Below are 19,785 nucleotides of genomic sequence, written 5' to 3'. Positions count from 1 at the left end.
AGACAGACAGACAGACAGACAGACAGACATATGTGAGGGGCATACATAGACTAATACACACTCCATTTAGGCTTTTTCTAAACTTCGGAATCCAGTTCTCCAGTCTGTTATCTCCCTGATTTCCAGAAATATTAAGCATAATGTAGCAGTAGAAGAAACAAACAAACAAAAAAAAAAAAAAAAAAGAAGAAGAAAAAGCCAATGTTTCTAGGTATCAACAAGTCTTTTCCAATGAATATGTTTCTGATTCAAGTTTTCATGTTGGTAGGATCAGATAGAGTCTCAGTGCTCTTAAATGCTGTTACACATGGATTGCTTCCAAGCTAAATTCTCTCTTCATAATTCCCAGTGTTTTAAATTTTGTTAACAATGTAACCGTATTAAAGACAGTATTAAGTAAAAAAACAAACCTCCAGTTTTCACAGCCTGACACTGGAACAACCATTTCCATTGATGTTGTATCCCTTCTAGTCTTTGTTCTGTATACATAAATATTTTTATATAATTACAATTTTAATATGTATAGATTTCTTACACTTTGTTTTGAAAGGTAAGTTAATCCTGCTGTCTGCAAAGCATTTGTCAAGGATACAGGATGTTCTTGTGTATGAGGTGGTGTGCAGATTAATTAACAGTATTTCTGTGTGAGCGGGAGGCAGACTGAACCAGCACCGGCGAGGTGTTTGTGTTCTTGGGTTTGGGTCAGGGTATTATCCCTGGTTAAGGATCATAAGCCTTTGCCCTGAGTTTTCTCTTCCTCAGCATTTGTATGAATGAGTTGGATGAAGATCTAGGAGGCTTGCTTTAAAATCCAAGGGTGAATTGAAAAGGGATAGCTGTTAGAAATTGATAACAATTTAGAGTTAACATGGTTTTTAAGTTGGCTGCAATGCTGTGCTGAAAGCAAAGAATATTTTATAGTAGTAAATGCATCATAATTCATTGGTATGAAAGTATGAAAATGACTTTGTATGGTGACAGTTCTTTAGGAAAATGAAGGTTAATATGAACCAGTGGCATGATGTGGTTGCAAAAGAAAAAAAATTAGTTAGCTTCTGGTAATAGTATAGTGTCCATATGTCACAAACATTAATAGTACCCTGCTCTAATCAACCACACCTGTAGTATTGTGTCCATTTCTGGCTGTCACATTTAAAGAGAGATTTTGACAAATTAGACAACTTCCAGAGCAGTCCATGGGGATGTTGAAGGGTCTGGCAATCCTGTCATGGGAGGTATCTTCACAGGGTCTGGAAGTGTTTAACTTGATAAGACTAAACAGTCAACATGAACTCTCTGATGTTTGCTTTGGAAAGTAGAACTAGCATTGGTGGGTTAAAGGTACAGATAGATTTCAACATGAGGCCTTCCTAACATTGCAGCTCAACAAAACAATCAACTTTATTTATTCTGTTCTTTAAATATCGGAAATATTCACCTTTCTTGCAATGAATATTTAACTTGAAGGCCATGATAACATTTTAGTGTTCACCTGAAAGACATTTGTGATGAGAACATTTTATTTTTTCTGATAAACTGTCTAAATAGCCCTGTGTGTTGCAAGTTCATTTCTTACAGCTTGAAAATAGCTGCAACAGGGTAATTTGACACACACCCTCCTATCTCTCCCATTCTATTTCAAACATGAAAACCTGAGAAGAAAATGAAAGATTCCTTTTCCCCCTGCAAAGTGTCTTAACTTGCTTAATTTGCTTCCTAGAATTACTCTTTCCTGGAATTTCTTGCTCTGTCCGAGCAGGCTACTGGGGCTGAGTGACCGTGGATGCCGAGGGTACCTAGGGCTAGAGGGGGCAGGCTGGCTGCTGGGGCTCAGCTGCCACTTCTCCAGAGGGAAATAGGGTCCCTTCTGCAACCTCCCCTCCCTTGTGATATATCTCCCTACAAAACTTAACAGTTAAAATTTTTAGCTTTTACATAGCAAAATAAAATATTTTTGTCAAATGTTTTTAACTTCTGTCCGTTTCAGGTTAGCCTGGTTTCTGCCTAGCTTAAGGGCACATTCTTAGTATCTCAAACATGTCTTGAGGCAGATTTTTCTTTCCTGTGTGGTGATCTGCCTATTGATTGTTTATTTTGGTTACTATATCAAACTTTGAAAATACGATTTCTTAAAATGAATTTGTGGAGTATATAAGACTTCCTTACAGGACCCCTTTTGTGAGTAGTTTTGGATTCTACGGAAGCTATTTTTATACCCTGGAGTTTCTAGTTCTTGCAAACTAAGAAGTCCAATGAGAGAGGTGAAGGAATGATAGAAAAATTCTTGTGTCATATTTTCTAACTTTTCCCTGCAACTTTCACTTCTGCCTCATGCTTAGAACTTTCTCCTCCACTCCAGTTGTTAGGTCAGAAATGCAGTCACTTTCACTCTGACTGTATGAAGTATATTTCTAATGTTGAACAACTTTCTCTTTTCCTTATTCTCTCTTTTATAAAAGGGCCCTGTGCACTTTTGTGGGATTGTAATAATGCAAACAGCAATTTACGATGGCTTGCATCCCTGTTGTTGAAGATGCCACGGGCGTTCTTGGGCTGAGTTCATATTTCCGAGACAGAAAAGCTCAAAGATGAGTTTCTGGCTTGTCAACGCTCAGCTGGTCTACAAGCGGCTACTTGTAATTCCTTGAATGCAGTGCTTGCTTGCTCTGGCTCCGGCTCCCCTGCTTTGGAAGTAATAATCCTGTGTTTACATTTTAAAACTTAAAGATGTTACCTTACGAAATAAATAGGTAGCCTCGAAACATTAGTTGCTGGCATGATTATTGTTATATTCTTGGAAACAATATGTTAGTAAAAGCCACAGTAGCTGTTTTCTTCTTTGGTCACTCTTTGGTAGAATTTTTTTTTTTTTTTTTTTTTTGTATCTTTATCTAAGAATTTTTATGCAACGTTTATGCAATAGCAGTTTAAGTGCATTTTATTATTTAAAAACCTCTCGTGTTTAGTACATTTCACTTTGTATTTAATTGTCTTAGACTAATCAATTTTTTGGAATAGATCTTTGGCATCCTGTACCACGGGAATCGCCACGGCATCTGTTGTGACATGTACGCAGACTTTCTTTTCTGATAAATGAAGCCGCTCATTTAAAAAATGTATAGGAGTTAGGCAGTCTGGTATAAATTCTTTCCCATTCTTTAGCTTTTCACTCATTTGTCGGGTCACCACTTGAATTATTATGGAGATTTGGGGTTCAGTGCAAATTTGAAAGAAGAGATCACAGTAATTTTCTTACAGCAGTTAAAGTGGAATATTTGTTACCTATTTCTTCAGCAGTATGCATAGAAGGATAGTTGCTCTTTTACCCTGGAAAGCAAAATAAGAGAAAAAATAGCACTGAGGTTTTTTATTTCTCCTCCTTAGCAAATTCATGTTTCTTGCTGTGCAGTAAAATGACATTGGCTTTTCTCTTCTATGAAATAGTTAATCAGTGTAGCACTTTTAACATCTTTCATTTTCTGTAGCTACAGGGTTGATTCTCATGAAACACCAGTACTGCAGAAGTAGAAACAGAACAGATTACTACACATGCTTATCAGAATTTGAAATGTACATTATTTTTTGTCTAACCATTTTACTGCTATAAGTCTAGCTTACAGATATAATGATGAAGGTGCTCAAAGATACAGATAAGGATTTTTATTATAGTATTGATAATCATAATGAAAAAAACTAGACAAAATCCTGGTTATCTTTACTAATTAGTAATTCTTTTTTTTTTTTTTTTTTTTTTTAAGACAGAGTTTTGTTCTTGTTGCCCAGGCTGGAGTACAATGGTGTGGTCTTGGCTCACTGCAACCTCCACCTCCCGGGTTCAAGCGATTCTCCTGCCTCAGCCTTTCAAGTAGCTGGGATTACAGGCACCCGCCACCAGGCCCAGCTAATTTTTTGTATTTTTAGTAGAGACAGGGTTTCACCATGTTGGCCAGGCTGGTCTTGAACTCCTGACCTCAGGTGATCCTCCCACCTTGGCCTCCCAAAGTGTTGGGATTACAGGTGTGAGCCACCACACCTGGCCAGCAATTCCTTTATTCATTCATTTTTTTGAGTGTTGACTAGTTTTGAGACCCCATGCTGGATGCTGGGGAATACACAGCTCAGCTATCATGGAACTTTTTACACTAGTGGGGTTGACAAAGGACAGGGTTTTTTTTTTTCAAGATTAGTTGATTAATCAAACATTTACACATATAAATGTGCCCTTAAAACTATGGTAAGTGCTACAAACATGACTAGAACTTGTAAGTAGAGGATTTGGCCGGATAGGGGGTTTAAGGAAGGCTTTTCCAAGGAAGCACTCAGATCTTAAGGATGAGTAAATATTAGTAAGGAGGGACGGTATATTTGAGGTGAAAGGAAGACCTCTGTAGAGGGCCTGGGGCAGGTTTACTATGGTAAACAGAAAGTGCTAAAAGACGTCCACTGGAGTTGGGGCAGAAAGAGAAGGGTGGGCACAATGTTAAATGAGGCTAGTGAGGAGATCAAGGAACAAATTTTGCAGAACCTGGTAGACAGCCTTAAAGGGTTTAATCTTTATACTAGGAGCAATGGGAAAATCTTTGCAGGGATTTAACCAGGACATGATCAGATCTGCATTTCAAAAAGAGCACTTTAGCTGTTTGTGAGGAAAGGGTTGGAGGGATCAGAAGAGCTTGTTGTAGACTAGTTAGGCTCCTTTAGTAATTGAAGATAGAGATGATGACCTTGTGGGCTAGGGTGGTGATGGGGAGATGAAGATAGGAGAGATATTTTAGGGGGTAAAAAACAACAGGAGTGAGTGTTGCATTGAATTTGGTGCTAAGTTTGTCAGGAGAAGATTTCAAGGATGATTTCCAGATTTCTGTCATCTACGTGAGGACAGATGGTGGTGCCACACACAGGATGAAGAAGGCTCGAATGGGATCAGTTTTTAAGGGAAAGATTATGGGTCCTAGTTTGGACAAGCTTAGTTTGAGGTGATGATAAATAAATTATGATTGAGACACAGCAGAAAACGATGTAGCCTTAAAATGTGCTATCATGTAAACATGTTCAAGATATATTCTAAGTGAAAAAATGTGATCATATTATGCAAAAAAGAGCATGGTATGTGTTTTGTGTGTATACACATAGAATATGGAAAGATGCCAAGACGATTAAGAGTAGATACACTAGGCAGTGACATTGGTGGGATGGCAACAGGGATATGAGAGAGAACGTTTATATTTTGTATCTTCCTGGTTATACTATTGGAATGTATCATAGTACAATGAGAATGTATGGGTTTTTATAATTAAGAAGATTAATAACAATTTAAAGCAAACATCCAATATGAGGATATTTCTTCTTTAGAGGTTACTTAGTTGGAAAGATCATGAGTGTTGTTGTATTTTTTACTGTGAACAGAAATTTTTCCTGCAGCTTTATATCCCTAACCCAACAGCTCCTACACTTGGCTTTTTAATCTTTTTCCACTAGATTGCACTATTACACTAGATTTTACATTGCCTTTATACTGTTTTTTATTCTGCTTTTCACTAATTGTATTATTTTCACAATAGTCCAACATTGTGCAAATAAGGACATTAAATTGTAATGGTGCATGTAACTGTTGCTTATGTGCATTGTTTTTGTTAAAGTTCCCACTGGTGTTCCTATTTCATCTGAGATATAGTACTGTTCCCATGAGTGGAAACCCAAACTTATCTTCTCTGGCTATTTGAGCAAAGGAGCAGAAAATACCAAGAGAAGTGAGGAACTTTCCCTTCTCCAATAACTATTCTGTCAAACCAACACTTCTTATATTGAATGTTTAACTTTCCACTCAATTTTGATATTGTGATTAATGCAGTTGAGTCTTGCTCACACACAACTTTTTGCTTTTGTTGCATTGTTTCCTCTAAATAAACATCTAAAAGCTTATGAGAGTCAGAATATAAATATCAATGTAATTCATATCTTATTACATCAGGCTTCCCTAAAAAGGGTTAAACTGCAGCCCTCAACTTGGCTGAGTGCAGAGAATGAGGACTGGCTGAGTTGCCATCTTTTTAGCCCTTGGGCAACCATGTAGATGACTGTTGCCTCTTCTGAGTAGCCTCTACTGTTGACTCTATAATATATTTCTATAGAATATCATTTTTCACATGTGTCATGATTGTGGAAAAAGTGAGAGTGCTGTATTATTATATAATGTCACCTGTAGTGATGACAGTTTTTTTTTTTCATTTGAAGTTGTGTTTTTTAAAATGATTGTATTTAAGGAAATCCAACATTTTCTTCAAATTAGATGAAGAGTAAATATAATAATAGTTTTTATTTTGGGGGGACATCATTATATGCTAGGCATTTTTCTAAAGTTCTTAAATATATTATGTCATTTAATACTCAACGGTTTGTCACTGATATGGATACTATTCTATTCCAGATGAGGCACAGAGACATTGAGTAACTTGCCCAATGGACAAAAATTAGGATTTGAACCCAGACCCTGTGTCTGTAAAGATTGATGTTAAACACTACCTTTCTGCACTACAGTTTTATTTCACTCTAAAGTCTCTTATATCTAATTTTTTAGGTTCTTCCGGCATTCTTCATTTAAAGTCTTGCTGTAACATTTCTTTTTTATTTCACTCTAAAGTCTCTTATATCTAATTTTTTAGCTGCTTCTGGCATTCTTCATTTAAAGCCTTGTTGTGACATTTCTTTTAGGATTATCTTTTCCCAGCTCCTTTCAGAGGTTGGGGTAGACAGTCCTCCTCAGTAAAGCCATTTTTTTTCTCATAGGTTCCAAAATTTAAAGCTTTCTTCTTTCAACAAATTGTTTTTGTTCTTGTTTTGGTGCCTGTAGTACATGAGATTAATTTCCACTGCACAGCAATAGCATAGTAATGGTGATGGGAACTTTGGTTTTCTATATGAAAAAATATATATAAATAAAAATGTATGTATCATTTTGTGTAAGTACATTCTATGATTGCACAACAACAAAATCACCTAACAATGCATTTCTCAAAAAGTATCCCCATTATTAAGCAATGCATGACTGTATTTGGGGATAGTATTGATGTGTTCATGATATAGACTTTGCAGTCAGCCACGAAATGGGTTCAAAATTCAACTCTGCCACTTAGTAAACATAAGACCTGGGGTAAGTTAACATAATTTTCTTAAACTTGGTAGTCTCATTGTAAAATAGAGTGAATGCTACCTACTTCACATAGTCATTGTAAGGATTACATTAGTTAATATGTGTACAGCCGTTAGTGTAGTATCCAGCACTTTGTATTTAAGACATTGTAGCTAAAGAAGAGAAGTAATAGTGAACTTACACTTTTTAGAGAGAAAAATATAAAAACAATGTTTCGGTGTAAGAAACAATTTTAAAAGAAATAGGGAGAATTACATAGAAGAAGGGAAGAGAAAAATGTAGAGGGTCAGGGAGCAACATAGCAACTTGGATGGGGATGGTAAGAGAAGGGAAGGGATGCAGGACACGTGAGCTATATAACTAACTTCTGAAAACAAAGTCTTCCATCCCCCTTACAGTGAAATATGAAAGAGACAGATGAAGTAGTGGACAGAGAAAGACTTGACAGTTTGGTTTTAAGGTGAGTATGATAATCAGATTAAATTTCATTTGGCATATCCTGCTGTTTACTTGGACAGTGATGTCTGAATAAGTTATTATTTATTATTTCCATTCCTTGATATTCTGATTAGCTCATCAGCAATCAGTCACTATTCACAGCTCTTCAATTACTTTTATTAAATAGCAATCCTCTCCTCCCCCAGTCAGCAAATTATTCAAGTTTGGGTAACAGTAATATCTCTTCAGAGATTGCTTGCCCCAGGCCAGATGAAATGTAGTTATGCTGCTAGAAGACTCAAAATGAATCATGGAATCTTAAGACAAACTTTAACTGTCGTATGGTTTCTAGGGAAGGTGAAGGCATGCCAGCCACCTTTGGATTAATTTAGGCTTTGATGATTTTAAAGGGGGAACATTGAAAATATGATTAAATTATGTACAGTGATATCCTGGCTAATTGTGTGAATGCTTTCTTAGCTTGGGCTTTGTAAATGCAAGATACATATGATTCTTTGTTTCTGTGTTTATGAACCAGAGTAAAACTCACACCCAGATGTAATTGTAATATAGATTACCATGAACCTGGTGAGCACAGTGGTGTTCTCTTCCTTTTAGGATTCCTGGGGATAGTCCAGTGTCTTTGGAGGAAGTTCAAGAACCGGTCTGTACAAGTCTGACATATCTTCACACATTAGATTTAATCTTGAAAAGTTGTAGGTAGGATAAATATTTTAAATATTGAGTCATATTTTTCCATCCTAGAGAAATTCATTCTCACATTAAAAAATGCATTGGTCCTTTTCTAATGAAAATTAAACTTTAAAATACTAGCCTTTTTCAATGAGTACTCTGTACTTGTCAATATACAGAATACAATAGTTTTCTATACAAGAAGTTAGTCAAGTGGATCCATGATATTGGACACACAATTAAAAATAAATAGTTATTTCCCTATTATTAAAGTTTCTCCCTCAATATGTGGGACTTGGTTTAAGCACATCATTCGTGGCATCGTGTCTTGCCTTTAGTGATATTGCTTGGGGAGTAGAGCCATAAAACATTATCCTTTTATAGAGATTTATTGGACTTCAGTCTTCTGTGGTTAAAGTAGGACTTCATATGGATCAATACAAACTTTCAAAAAATGAATGTGCTCAAAAGCAGTGCTGGCCTTGAAATAGAGCAACGTCTGTGTGTTGTGTTTAAACTATTCTACCCTGCCTCTCTGTTTAAACAGTTGAGACACCAATTCAGTTTGCTTTTTGAATCCTGTAAAAGCCAACTAGGCTGCCCTTCTACAGGACCTGGAAAGTATGAGCAATGATGCATTGATTCACTAGCCAAGGACATGTAGTGGTGTTAATTCTTATGCTGGGTTAGTCGGATTCTAAAAGCAAGGGTGTAAGAAAAAATTCCATAGACCTAAAGTTATCCTAATTAATCCTTTAAATCGCCCATAAGGCATAATATGTGTAGTTTTGTGTATAAAACTCTGAACAATAATTCTTATGCACAACATAGTCTGAGAACCACTGAGCTAGAATAAAGGAAGGAACAAAGGAGAAACTGTCTGGGCAGTCAACCTGTTCTTTCTTTATGGTAACTACCCAGTTCATGGAGAAATGGAGAGTTCTATAGAGTGTCTGCTTGCCTGCAGGATTTACTTCATTATGCTTTAAGATTAAGCCCCTATAATCTTCAGATACATTAATAGATTGATTTGGTTTTGTAAGGATTGAATTAGACAGTATATGTGAAAGCACCTTGCTCAGGAGGTGGTGATGGGAAGCAGTTAAATCTAAATGTTGCTTGTCATATCCACACATACATTGTTCTTTGGAACATTGTAGAGAAGAATTTGGCCACCTGTTTCTTGTCCTTCTAGTTGGGATATTCCACTATCCAGCAAGGTCTTGTATGTTTTTGCAGATTGGCTGTATCTGTAAATCAGTTGGAGGTTGGAATGGGTAGGGTTTTCACTTCTAAGGTCAGCCCTACATTTGTTGCATATGTAACTCAGGTGATAGTTTATATTTCTTTGGGTTCTGTAATGGCTCTTCTGTCTTCTAGAGTTCACAGTTTTGTATGTGAATTACCTGACGGAACTGTGTAACCCACCTACCTAGACTCTCCATGGTGAAGTCATGAATATGTGTTTCAGAATTTTTTTACTATGTATATTTTGGGGGTACCTGTGAATATGTCTTTTAGGGGAGCTGCCTATGTGATTCCTATGTAACTAGCATGTTGCTTTTGGAACATAGCCATCAGGAAAACCCTGGGGGTAGAGTATTTTGCCACAAGAGACTATTAATATTTTTGATCCTGTTTTAGCTTAAATTATTGCAAAATGCCTCCTGTATTATTCATCTAGATTTAAAAATACATAACTTCAGTTATTAAATACATTAACCATTTTTTAGAGAAATTCATAACATTGGTCATTTAGTAGATAAAATTAATATTCTTAATTTGATGTATTTTTAAAATTGAATACAAATTAAGTAGCTTATTTTGGGGGGTGCTGTGGATTTTGATTTGTACTCCTAGGTAGCACTGACATGATCACCTGAGGTTTTGTTTGTTTTTAATAACCTGGGTTTAATAACTTTTTAAAATTTTAATTATGGATATGTAATAATTGTACATACATAAAGGGCACCTGTGACATTTTGATACAATCATCCAATGTGTAATGATTAAATTAGTAACCTCGGTTTTAGCTGGCTGCAGTGGTCTGAGCAGTTGTTGTAGTCCTAGCTACTTGGGAAGCTGAGGTAGGATGATTGCTTGAACCCAGGAGTTCTAGTCCAGCCTGGGCAACATAGTGGACCCCATCTCTAAAAACACTACCACTACTACTACTAATAATAATAATCTGGGTTTTGAATTGTATTCTTTTCTCATTTTGAAGGGTGGATTTTTCATAAAGTTCAGATTTTTACTGGAAATTTAGTTTGAAAAGGAAATATGCCTTTTATCTCTCATTTATTAAGGTGGGGAGCTCCTTTAAAGTGAAGTTTGCTATACCCCACTAACTGTTGCTGTCTCCACTTTCCTTTCCCTTTCTCATGCCCAAAGCATTTTCCTTACTTCCGTATGCTTTGTCCTACCCATTCTACCTTTTCTTGGATTGTATCTTATCAGTTATGCTCCTGTTCTTTATCCTTAATCTCTTTCTCCCCCCTTACATCTTTTCCTCTATTTAGATACAAAATATGTCATCCCTACTAAAATAACCAACCTTCTGTCCACCTTGCCACTCTTCAGTCTATCATTTGATCTTTTTGCTTCCCTATTCTGACCAGTGTTCTTGAAAGATTAACTGTAATTTCTGCATCTATGTCTTGACCTTTTGCAGTTTGGCTTCTACTCTCACCACTTTATCAGAACTCCACTTTCAAGGAGTCACCAGTAACTTCTCACTTTTCAAATCTAGCAGTCTTTTCTAAGCTCTCATCCTCTTTGACCTTTTTGCAGTAAGTGAGGATGTTGATCACACTTTCCTTCTTGACATGTCTCTTCCGTTCCGTTGGCTTATGTGACTCTTCAGACTTCATTTTTTAACCTCTGTGACTGCTTCTTTCTTCTTTCTTTGCTGAATCATCCTCTGCTTTTGATATGTTAATGTATTTATTAATATGTTGTTTTGCTTTTGCTGTCCCTCTTCCTTTTGAGCATTCTTCCTTACCGCATACCAGGTCCAGAAGCTAGGACAGGCTGGGTGTGGTGGCCCACACCTGTAATCCCAGCACTTTGGGAGGCCGAGGTGGGTGGATCACCTGAGGCCTGGAGTTCGAGACCAGCCTCAACTCCATCTCTACCAAAAATACAAAAATTAGCCAGGCATGGTGGTGCATGCCTGTAGTCCCAGCTACTCCAGAGGTTGAGACCAGAGAATCTCTTGAACCCAGGAGGTGGTGGTTGCAGTGAGCCAAGATCGCGCCACTGTATACCAGCCGGGGCAACAGAGTGAGACTCCATCTCAAAAACAACAACAACAACAACAACAACAAAACAAAAACAAACAAAACGAAACAAACACACAGAAGCTAGGACAAATCCCCTGGGCAATTCTTGGGCTGAACTGAATCCACAAGGAACTTACCTAAAGTAGCCCAATGGAGAATAGGATGGAGAGCCAATATTGTAATCAGAAAAAAATGGTGCCCAAATCTATCATGTCTAAAATGTAAGGGTGAAAAATCAGAGAGTAGACAGCAGATTGGCAGTTTGGATGATGAAAAATAGGATCAATGAATGGGTCAAGAACAGGAACATATATTTGCTCCAGATCACTTTCTATGTAAGAGCCTGATGTATGTGTTACCAGGGAATCACACTAGGGCTTTAGCTTCAATAATCATTTCTTTGGAGAAGAACTTTAAATCTGTATGTGAAGCTCCATTACATTATCTTCTTCTCAAATCGTTTCACCTAGATATCCAACTAGTACCCTAAGTTTAACATATCCTGAATCAAATTAATCTTCTTTCTCTTGAAACTGACTTTTCTGAGGTTCCTAATGTATTGCTATTCTATGTCATTCTAGATAAAAACTTCAAAGGCATCTTTGATTTTCCTTTTATCCTTACACCTAGTAGTTTGAAAAAGTATTGTCAGTATTATCTCCATGTTGTCTTGTAATTGGCACCACTTTTTATTTCCTTGTGCTTTACCCTGACTGCTATCTGACACTCTTGTGGTAGCCCCTATTTAGTATTCCTTAACCCCTATCCTAGTCATTGCTGCCAGTGTGAGGAAAATTCAACTGTGAATTTAAAAGTTACTTTAAACTTAACACAACATTCCTAGCCAGAGATAATTGCTGCCCCATCAGTGTTCTTATAGCACTTATGCTTTCTACCATTTGTGTGTATAATTACTATGATTTATTTTATATATATCTGTGTGTGTGTGTATGTATATATACACATATATATGTATATGTGTATGTACATGAATTGCCAATCCCCATAGATTGTAAGCTTCTTCAGGGGCAGGAACTATGCCTTGGTTGTCTTGTATCCCCACATATTCATTGTGTCAACATACAACAAATATTTGCTAACTAGAATTAAACAGTTAGCTGGGCTGGAAGGAATCTGATCCCAGTTAATTGTAGGTGATCTGTGATAGTCATTTTAACATGACATTAATTTCATTTTTTTGTACATTTTTTTATTCTGAAAAGCTTTTTTATTAAGCTGTGCTGATGGCATAAATGGAACAGTTAACTGGAAGACCAGACAGGCCAACAATTTTATTATCAGCAGAAAAATGGCTGCTGGGATGAAAGATGGTGAGTTTAGGTTGTAAATCTAAATCCCTTTGGGGGATCCAATTAAATGTCTGCTTCCAATAGTCTCTTTGCTTTTTTAGTCATGTGTGGCTTTTTGTTGTTGTTGTTGTTAGTCTGGAAAAATAAAATTTTGTTTTCCTAATCTGCTAAAACTTCTGATCCTCTGTGTTGTTAATCCATTATTTTTCAAGTCCTTTTCCTTGGCTATAGCTTTGCCATTTTTAAAGAAAAACTAAAAACCATTCCTATGTTTTTAACCTACCTTTTATCCAGTCACTAGCTTGCCACTTATAAAAATTGTCCTCCTGTAGTTACTATAACAAGTTATTTATAATATTGAAAAACGTGTATTTAACATCTATCATTTAAAACAGTATGTATGTAACCTTGGAGAAATAATCATAAAATATTTTGGCTAATTTTGGATGATTCTTGTTGCAAAACCAAATTGATATGTTTTGCTATTACTTAGTTGGCACTTGTTTTCTATTGGAAAGATGACTTGACCTGTAAATGACTGATTGATCCTTATAAGTTTTTCTTCTGTATCTATAAATGTGACCATCAGCAATATTCCAGGACTTTTGAAATAATGTATTTCATTAGGGAGAAAAGGTATTACTTAACAGTCAAAATATTAGTTGTTTTCAAAATATCAATTACCATTATGAACTTGCACTTAATATTTCTTTATATTTTTTGGCTTTATGATCCTTCACACAAAGTATTAACTACATGTGTTCATGAACATTAGCAGAATAGCAGTTTATCTAATTTTGGAGCAACCAAAATCTCTATAAAAATAAGAGTAATGTTAAAATGTTTTCAAAAGAACAGTAATTTTATGTGATAAGATGATAATGCCAGATGAAACCTGCTGGGTACTTGTAGGATTGATTCCTGGCTTACCTCATTTTGTTCATACATCTCTGAAGTTGGGTGTCACTAACTTTTTTATAGCTGGAACCAAATTATTCTTCAGCTGGAGTCTTTTTGCCCCAGATCTCTTTCACAATGGGACAAAGTTTCCCAGCATATTTTTTCTCAAGCGACTTTGAAACAAACCCACAATACCTGTGTATTTTTAAGGAATTTTCATTGCTAAGATTTGTAAGAAAACATACGTAGAGTTTCATACAAATAACTTCTCATGAAAAGATCACAAAAATTTGTTTTAAAAAGCACTAGACGCACTTGTTCCTGGACACAGGCCCATGATCTCATAGTTCTTTTCCCCACATTCTCTTTAGATGTTGCCATCAGATTCTCCCATGTTCCTTCAAGGGACTCACCCCTGATTACACCCTTATCTGGCTGGTTTCTTGAGCAAGCTGAGAGCCATCGGCTTCTTTGACACAGTCACTCTTCCTTTTTTCTAATCTATTTTCTGGATATGGGTCCCCGGTGTCCTTCACTGTTGCAATCTGCACTGAGCTTCTGCTCTGTCATCTCCAAAGGACTTGGGACATGCCCTGGTTCCTTGTGCCTCACCTAGAATCTCCGAAGATTCTTCCTCTGGACTTCACATCATTTTTCACTAGATTGCAGTCATCCCTTTTCTTCAGTCTTTTCTCTTTAGCTTTGATCCCTGGAACCTCGATCCTCTCTGAGCATGCCTCTCTCTCACTGTTTGATTTGCCCCCAAAAAAACAAACAACAACAAAAAAAACTCAACAGCTGCTACACTCAGCAGAGTCATCTATTATGGCGCTGTTCTCAGGGAAATGCATTTCAAGACCTTGACATATAGTGTCATCTAGAATCTCTAAGAGACGCCAGTCTCTTCCTGTTTCAAACTTCAGACTGTCATTGAACCTCACACTGATTTTCTCCCTGGAACCCTAGAGATAACTAGAGTTTTCAGAATAGAAATGATCACTCCATGTTGAATCTACTGAGGTAACGGAGTTTAGATTATAACATTCTCTTATTGCTTTAGTTTAGCTTGATCTCATCCTTTAGATTATTTTCCTTTCTTCTCATCCTATTTATATCCTATCTTTGTAGTTCTGAATTATCAAGATACCTTATACAGAGAGTAAGTTTTGTCAACTGTATGAGGAGAATTTTTTCATCACTTTTAAAATTATAATAACAAATACTCGTAGCTTGTATGGCAAGGCCATTTTAAATGCTGTCTCAGATATATAATGTTCTTTGAGATGTTCTTGACCATGAATCTCAGTCATCTCTTTTTGAAAATTTCAAGAGAGCACAAAAGATGATAGGTTCGTTTATATATAAAATAACTTTAACAAATGTATGTTTTGTGTAGTGCTTTTTTTTTTTTTTTTTTTTTTTGAGACGGAGTTTAGCTCTTGTTGCCCAGGATGGGGTGCAATGGTGTGATCTCAGCTCACTGCAACTTCCTCCTCCCGGGTTCAAGGGATTCTCCTGCCTCCTGAGTAGCCGGGATTATAGGCACCCACCACCATGCCCCGCTAATCGTTTTTTGTATTTTTAGTAGTGACAGGGTTTCACCATGTTGGTCAGGCTGGTCTTGAACTCCTGACCTCAGGTGATCCGCCCGCCTCAGCCTCCCAATGTGTTGGGATTACAGGCGTGAGCCACTGGGCCCAGCAAAGAATATTCCAATTCTTAGCTAAAGTGGTAGGATGGTACTTCTTCTGTAAATAGGATTCCAAGGAATTTGAACGCCTTGGAACAACACTTTTGACATCATTCTACCTCAGCACCCAGTAAGTGGTTACAAAAGTAATGAAGAATACTCCAGATATGGACTATGGAATCTCTTCTTTTTTTCCCTGGAATGGGAGTAGGGGACCTACTTGAGCAAGCTGAGGGCCATCAGCTTCTTCAACACACCCTTCCTTTTTTCTGTTTTCTCGTTATGGGTTCCATAGGCTTGAAGCAGTCACTTAGTCCCTGTAGGTTCAATTTTGTTATCTATAAAATAGATAATAGAGAGACTGAACTCTCCAGGAGAGCAAATGCGTGCAAACTCTGATTGTTAGTAACTGTCAGGAATCCTGGGTTGAGTAGGAGGCAGAGGCCATATGCAGGTAGGAAATAATGTTACGATCTGTCTCTTAATAAAGAAATATATTTGGCATGCCCAGACACGATAACATATAAAGCTCTTTTCAATGTAGCATACTATGACACTAAACTTATTGATCACCAATTAACAATGGTATGGAACCTCTTTCCAACTGACATTTAAAAAACACACACACATGAAATCACATAATAATCAAGATGTTTAGTTCCAGTTTGGAAAGATTAAAAGTCAGTGGTTTTAGTTGGGAAAAAAATATCATGAAGAAACTCTTCTGCTTTTTTGTAGAAGAAGATTCAAGTAATAGATTCCTCTCCTACTTCATGTAAAGAAAAGTGGCCATATCTCTTAGAGAAATGAAGTTTACAAAGACACTGTAATGCCTTCCCAGTGATGGATTCCACAGCCAAGGCATGGACTATCTGTGACTGAAAAAAAACAATAACTGGCCAATGCCAGATGAATGGCCTGCAGTACTTTGATGTTGAGTGAATTCAAAGGTGAAGGGCAGACTGCTGAGAAAAGCTTTTGATTCAAAGCCAACATTCATAAAGTTGTATTGATAAAACACAAGGTAAATCTTAGTGAGAAAAACAAAAACAAAAACAGGTTGTGTAACTGGCTGGATATTGATATCTCTTAAAATATTTCTCTGCAGCAATTATCTGGTTTAATAATTAAATTTCAATTTGACTGTAGTAACATGTTAAAAAATAAATTAGAAAGGAATCCATAAATGTATCAGGCTATGCAAACCTTGAAATGAGTTCTTTTGATGCAGAGACAGCAAGTGAGATTTGCCTCTTGTAATCAATTTCTGTGTATACAGGGACTCTGAATCTCATAAAGAGTTTTTAGATGTTAAAACTATAAAATATGAGACAAGAAGTATTATTTTTTGTCGGTACTTAACATTTTTAATTATCAGGGATGACCATACCTAGTTGCTTAGGCAACAATTTATTTAAAAGGTACAGCGGATCGGTGGCTATTTAGTACTCTCTTTATATCCTCAACATACCTTAAAACCTTCTTAATTATTCTTATCCAAAATTTTTTTTTAGATAATACTTACTGTTAAGGCAATATTTAAACTAAGTTCAAATTGCTTAAACAGCTAATTTCCCAGCTGTGAAATATATACTATCATATTTAAGTAATTTGAACTCAGTTAAAACACCTTTGTGATGCTTGCCCCCACCGAATAGCTTCCATCTTCAAACTCTTCATGTGAGAAACAAATTGATAAAATTGAAATGCTTTTAGAAATAGACTTTAATTGCTTATTAATAAGTTACTTATTAATTATATTGTGTTATAGTACCTTAGGCTGATTTTGCTATAACTAAGGGCAATAGATCATTTAATTCATAGATCTCTTTGTTTAAATTATGCAGTGTATTTCCCACACATCAAATATGTAAGTAATTATTTTATAAAACGCATTCAATCCATTTTTTATTTGACAGTTCATGGTTATGTAATATATGGGTTGAATTAAGACTTTCAATTGTACACCTATTTATTTGTGAATGTATTTTATAACAGAGTTTCTGCTGCCATCACCTTAAGTAATGGCTCTCTCTCAAGTATAGTAAGATCATCTATTCAGAAGTGTACTGCGTCAACTAAGAACCAGGAAATACGCCACAAAAGAGTCTTTCAGCAGCCAAAATAGATGCTGCGAATGCAAGCTCCTGTCTTTTACATCTAGCAGAGCCCTATGTGCGTTAAACAGTACGCATTTGCTTTTACTTTAATGCGCAACCCTGCCTCATTTGGTAGTCTGGTTTCTAAACCTGTAGCTGATTAATAACAGCAAATTAGAGGGGATAGAGAAACTGCTACAGGAAACATACTGATAGCAATGAGAAATGACAGCTGACAACTTGTCTACAAAAGATAAAACAAATCTGTAAAACACACAGCCTTAAAAAGCATTAGCAGACTGGGACCCACAGTATGATCAGTAAATGACAAGGCAACCAGACAGTCCGCACGGGTATCACCGTATAATAGAGTAGAGTGCAACAATTGATGTACAAAATGATGATCTTGTACCGTCATGAAAAAGAATCAACTGCAGAGTACTTCAGAAAAATCAGCTCCATGGAACAATTCATTTCATGGGGTTCTGGGAAACTGAGATTTTACTAGATCCTTGTAAACCTTAAAAATTAGAAAATGATGTTATAAATGGACATTTTACAGTGATTAATTTATTAATAAAGCATCTGTAAGAGAGACCTAAACATACTGGCTACCTAATAAAAGTCACCTGGACATAAATATCGACAATACTTTATGACTTTCTTCTCAAAGATTTCACAAGAGAGATGACTTTAAGATTTAAAACTAGCTCAGACTTGCAGGGTCTTATACTCAGTGGTTATTTTATCTTTATAGCCATGTAATTGTTCTTGGTGATACAGAAAAAGGGCTGGCAAGTGTTCTCTGTACATTTTTGTAGCGAAGGGGCTGTGTGTGTGCCTGTGCTTATGCATATGCCATTAAGAATAATCGTTGTGAGAATTGTGAAGTTACGTGCTGTGGATTCATTAGCAACATACCATCATAATACTTTCAAAATTTAATGTTTACTAAATACATTCAAACTTGCTTTGAAGGTAATTGTAATAAGCACACATGCACACCCTAATATTTTCATTATGGAGAGAGAAAGTTTCCACTGGACTATTAGTAAAGGAAAACAAGACATTGTTTAGCTTGCATGAGGTCCCAGTTTTTTTTGCTACTGCTATCATGGTCTGTTATTTGATTCTGGGCTCTGTGCTGTCACATAATATACAGTTGTTGAAATGGCTGCAGATTCTATACCTGTGAATGAAACATACAGATAACAGTTTTGTGAACAAGGTTTTGGTAACACGGTGATGAGAGACATTGGGGCTATGTTTAGGGAGAGCGAGATAATGATCCCAGCTACTTGCTTACATACCCTTTTGGCTGTCTCTACTCAGATATGTAATTATTACTTTTAAAATTCTGTTCCTTATGACTACCTGTCTTCAGAAGTTTTTAATCTTTGTAAATCTAGCTATCCTTGCTATTTGGAGATGGTGTTTTTGACCTCTTGTGGGTTGGACTTTTGGTTTCATTGTTTTTCCCATTACTGGTGATAGAATTGCATGGATTTAACCACCCATAGGTTTCCAGTTTCATTTATATCTAGTGGCATATGTTTGCAGAGGTAATGGATTTGCAGCCGTAGAAGATTGCAAAACCATGTGATACACAGAGAGGCCAGACCCTGTTACCTTGGCTTAATTAGCATGGCACTGTACACATGTATATTTCAGAGTTTAGATCTTAGTGTTGTGGATTCTTAGAGTGTTTAAATTTGATTTTCAAGACTTGCTCTTAAGGAAAACAACATGCTTTAAGCTTATGGTTTGTGAGTACTGCCTAGGCATATGTGAGTGCAACATGTGTTAACTGTTAGTAATAGCCTCTGTGGGTGTTGGAGCAGACCCCATCAGCTTTATTTATATGGCTCATGTTTAGAACAAGAACCTACAGCTTTGAATTCTCTGTGTCATTTGTTGTTTTTGAAAGGAAGCATAGGTGTAAATACTGCCCAAATTGCCTCTGTTGAAGAGCTATTTGTTTTGCAAGTAACAAATGCGAAAGGGAAAGGCAAAGGGCACTGCTCTAAAATGTTGTGTGGGTGCCTGTAATTTAAACTGATGCTACAGAAAGGAAGTATTATTTTTACAAACAAAACATAGTGGCTTAGTCATTTTCCATTTCTAGATGATGAATGTGTCATACATCTGTATCATGTTTTTCTCAAAGCGAATGGCATACTATACTTAAAGTGAAGCAGCCTTTACTGTGGAGTTGCCAAGGTAA

At 36.4% G+C, this 19,785-nt stretch overlaps 1 protein-coding gene across 17 annotated transcripts in view; it reads left to right on the top strand.

The window, feature by feature from the left end:
• SGCE (sarcoglycan epsilon) overlaps nt 1–19,785 on the top strand; it is a 71,846-nt gene that overhangs the window by 4,153 nt on the left and 47,908 nt on the right. For 6 of the 17 annotated variants that reach the window (XM_021936020.2, XM_021936018.2, XM_021936019.2 and 3 more), the window contains exon 2: nt 12,786–12,893. The exons of 4 other annotated variants lie outside the window; for them this stretch is intronic. In XM_021936020.2, coding sequence (XP_021791712.1) covers nt 12,786–12,893 — 108 coding nt within the window. Of the gene's footprint in view, nt 1–7,548; nt 7,611–8,203; nt 8,309–12,785; nt 12,894–19,785 lie in introns of those variants that run through there. 7 more of the 17 variants (XM_031665292.1, XM_021936031.2, XM_021936030.2 and 4 more) reach the window with 4 other exon arrangements.

This window comes from Papio anubis, chromosome 4 (genome assembly GCF_008728515.1).
Source record: "Papio anubis isolate 15944 chromosome 4, Panubis1.0, whole genome shotgun sequence".
Classification (NCBI taxonomy): domain Eukaryota; kingdom Metazoa; phylum Chordata; class Mammalia; order Primates; family Cercopithecidae; genus Papio; species Papio anubis.
This window is presented reverse-complemented; position numbering and strand designations above follow the sequence as displayed.